We start from the raw sequence: 3,739 nt of genomic DNA on the forward strand, positions 1-3,739 counted from the left end.
GCTGGTCTAGGACTTGCAGGTGCCAACCTTCAGCTGGGAGGGGTTGGAGAGGATGAATGGCAAGGTGCCCGAGGGGGAGGCGGCCTAGCTGTGTAACTCCTAGACACCCTCTTTCTGATGACCTTCAGTTTGGGAGAGATTATCAGGTAGGGGAGGAGGGTCCTATTGTGCAGCTGCTCTCTGGGCAGGAGTGCAGAATCATCTCGGTGCAAGTGGTTGGGTGTCATCTCCTCCTGTGGGACTGACCTGTGCTGCGCAGGGCTGCTGGAAAAGAATCTCTTAGTAAACAGGAGTGGGGGATGAGGGGATGGGTAGGCGTTGGTGCTGAATATAGCAAGGGTTGGAGGGCTGTGGTGGGACAAACAGCTGCTCTAGTAGCAGAAATAACTGCCCTGGTATTTGGGGGTTTTTTTTTTGTCTCGATGTGAGTTGTCAGCTGTTAACAGGTCACGAGGGCAGAGGGCAGAGTATGTCCTTCTAGATAAACGAATCTCAGCATCATATTGGACTTGAAGCTATGCCAGAGTTGGCTGCCTGTGACCCCTGAGTTGTCTTGTCTTTGCGCTTGTCCCCTCTGACGAGTTGCTGTTATCATCGGGGTGGCTTTTAAAAGGCTGTGGGGTGAAGTGTTGCTGCAGGAGCAGCCCTTCTTTGCTGTAAGTGACTGGCCTGGCTGACCCACAGCCGTCTGACCCCGATGGCAGTGTCCCGTAGCAGGGTCTGGCTTGCATTCCCTGCTCTGCTCCCTCTTTCTTGGATATGATGTTTCACTCAGCTTTGCTGATGCTGAAGGTCAGAGGCTGCAGCTTAAATACGCGCACAGAAAAGCTCTGCTGTAGGATGTAATTCGGCAGTGGGCTGTTTGGGACTGCTACTCTTGCTTCCCCTGTGCCCATCAGTCCCAAGCTGCAGGGCTGCTGCTCCTCCCTCACGCCAAGTCAGTGCTGAGTCCAGCAGAAGACTTGGCTGAGGAATACGTGGCGGGTGTGTGTATCCAGTGAAGACTCCTCTCTGTGAGGGTTTGGTCCTACCTCTGTTGCTCAGCAGCTTTACGGGAGGAGACTCTCCTCTTTGGCTTCTTTGGGCCCTTAGCTTAAAATGCCTTGGAACTGCATCTCACTTCTCCTGAGCTGCATTGGTTTCATTTTGGCCAGGGTCCTGCAGAACTTTCCACTAAGGTAGGCTGTAACACTCTACTGGCCGCCTCCACCTGTGCTTCAGGATCCCTCTTTGCACTGTGAAGGTGTTCCTTTGCTCTCAAAGCAACAACCAAGTATGTAGTCAAAGCTGAGAAGGTAAAAGGCAGGATCAGGACATTGGTAACACATGCAGCTGGAAGACCCCCTGCAGCCTGCTGTTCTCAGCTGCCAGGTACAGGGTGGCAGTCTTTCTGGAGGCACATCCAGGGGCCGACAGGAACTACAGTTCAGGCAGTTGTAAAACCTGCATGGTATTCATGCTGTCTGCTAAGGTGTGGGCTGGGAGCTGCTGAGACGTGCTCCCTCAAATCTTCAGGAGTTTTGCAGATGGTTCCTGCCAGTGTGCTGATGTGTTCCCTGTTTGCTAATGCCTGCTGTAAAGTAGGGCTTGCTGCCCTCCTGACTTGCTTCTTTCTCTCCTCGCTTTTCAAGATCTGTCACAACATCCTGGTCCTGTGTCTGCGGGAGCTGTTTGAGTTCAGGTACATGCAGACTGACCCAAACTGGTCCAACTTCTTCTATGACCCACAGCTGCACAAGGTAAGCCCAAGCACCTGCTGTTCTGCCACTACAAGAGCTAGTTTTCACCAGCTTTTGATTATTCCCCACTCCCAGAGTTTAACGAGCCCTTACTGAGATTTTCTCGGGTTCCTGTCCTTGAGCTATGGGCAAGTAGGACAGTGAAACCTGTCCCTTTGCCACTTGTCCTCACTTGGTCTGGGTAGGAGAGCAGGGCTCCTGGCTGGCTACCTGTCTTTGACCTTAGATCCAGTCACAGCTACTTCCTTAGCCTCGGGGTCTGCTTTGAAGCTGGTCAGTGGGATGTTGCAGCTGGCAGAGCTCACCAAGGCACGTCTGAGCCAAGGACTCTCTAGCTGAATGGTCTTGTCTTGTGCTGTGCTGAAGATAAAGACGGCGATTGCAGGTGTCCTGCTTGTTGGTTTGGCTACTTGCTTGTGCCCAGGAGGTCATGTGGAATTGCTCATTTGTCCCTGAGGCATGCCTCTCTGCTGTCTACGGGCACCAACATTTGTGTGCCACTGGCGGGCAATAAAGGAGTTAGGGGGAAGCTGAGCTGCCGTGGAAAGGCACTCAGTCTTCAACAGCACTATCTTCTGAAGGTCAGGCTCTACTCGAGTGGTTGACACTGGCATACAGGTGGGTTTGTCCATTTCCAGGTGGCCCTGCTGGACTTTGGAGCAACGCGAGGGTTCGATTACAAGTTCATTGATGTCTACATAGAGGTGAGGACGTGCACTGTGTCCTGGAGTGCTGAACTGGGGGTGTTATTTGCAAAATTACACTTGTCTCTTAGCTGTATCACTTTGTACTTGAAACTGCTTTGGGTGTGGAGGGAAGCGGGGCTGAGGGCAAGAGAGTCTCTGCTCCTTTTTCATCCTTTAGCAGAGGCATGTCTGCTGCAAGCCTCTGGCTGTCTGGGTTTGGATGTTTAAATTGCTTGACAAACGTGGAGAGCTGTAATGCTGCTTACTGGGAGACTTGGGCAGCAGAGTGCAGCAGAGTGCATCAGAGCACTCGGAATTCAGTGGATTTGGTACGTGCGTGTGCAGGAATTGCCTGTCCTCTTCACTGTCTCTTCCTGTGATTTCTAGCTGGGTTACAGACTGATACATTTATGTCAAGGCTTATGTACTTTGTGATCACCGTGTTCTGCACTTGATAAATCAAGCTGCAGAGGCCAATGGATGTCACCTAAAGCTTCTCACAGTTGGCTCTACTATTTTTGTAGAGGGGCTGATACCTGAAGCTGGTTTTGATGTTCCTTACATTCCCTGGGCTATGTGTGGCCCTGTGGAAAGAGTATTGGAGAGCCAGCAGCTGTATCTTTTTGCCAGCAGCTCTGAAACTGGCCAACGTGCAGACTCCTGGAGACAAGGGAAGAGGCAAGGAACTGAGCGGGCAGCGTGCATACCTGTAGCAGTCCAGTATTCAAAACACTTTCCAGTCATCCCCCAGCTCTCCTGAACATGTTCTTCCTATTCAGGTAATCAAGGCAGCTGCTGACATGGACAGAGAGAGAGTACTGAAGAAGTCCATTGAAATGAAATTCCTCACTGGCTATGAAGTCAAGGTATGGAGCAGAAGGGTCTGCTTTTGGTGGTGGCCACGGATAAGTAAGTTTGTTGCACGTCTGTGGACTTGCCCAGAGTTTTTGATGCAACAGAAGCCAATGTCAGTCTGAAAGCCCTGTTGATAAGGATGAAGGAGGAGAGCAAAAAAGGTTTTGGCTTTTGCTCTCTTTTTTGCTTCCTTTTGGGAGTGGGAACAGACGTGATGATACAGCAAGCCCCAAAACCACTGTCCGCCCTTCCCTCCTCCAGCAAGACTGTGCAGGTGGTGATGACTGCTGAAATCAATGGGCACGTGACTGGGCAGATGATTGCGGAAGGTTTAGTTGCTCAAAACTGTATTAACCAAATGTTCATCAGTCTTGCTGGGTGCTGGAGGTGACCTTTGTTGTGGGTATAGCTAGGTATTCCTCCTGAGCTGCTGCTGGTAGTGTTAGCACGTCTCCCGCT

General features: G+C 51.3%; 1 protein-coding gene across 1 annotated transcript in view; it reads left to right on the forward strand.

Moving 5' to 3' along the window:
- The window catches only part of ADCK3 (aarF domain containing kinase 3), a 32,954-nt gene that overhangs the window by 27,605 nt on the left and 1,610 nt on the right, over positions 1 to 3,739 (forward strand). Inside the window, exons 11-13 of the mRNA XM_010133043.1 lie at positions 1,632 to 1,739; positions 2,378 to 2,443; positions 3,205 to 3,291. Coding sequence (XP_010131345.1) covers positions 1,632 to 1,739; positions 2,378 to 2,443; positions 3,205 to 3,291 — 261 coding nt within the window. The remainder of the gene's footprint in view (positions 1 to 1,631; positions 1,740 to 2,377; positions 2,444 to 3,204; positions 3,292 to 3,739) is intronic.

This window comes from Buceros rhinoceros, unplaced genomic scaffold (assembly GCF_000710305.1).
Source record: "Buceros rhinoceros silvestris isolate BGI_N320 unplaced genomic scaffold, ASM71030v1 scaffold29483, whole genome shotgun sequence".
NCBI classification, from domain to species: domain Eukaryota; kingdom Metazoa; phylum Chordata; class Aves; order Bucerotiformes; family Bucerotidae; genus Buceros; species Buceros rhinoceros.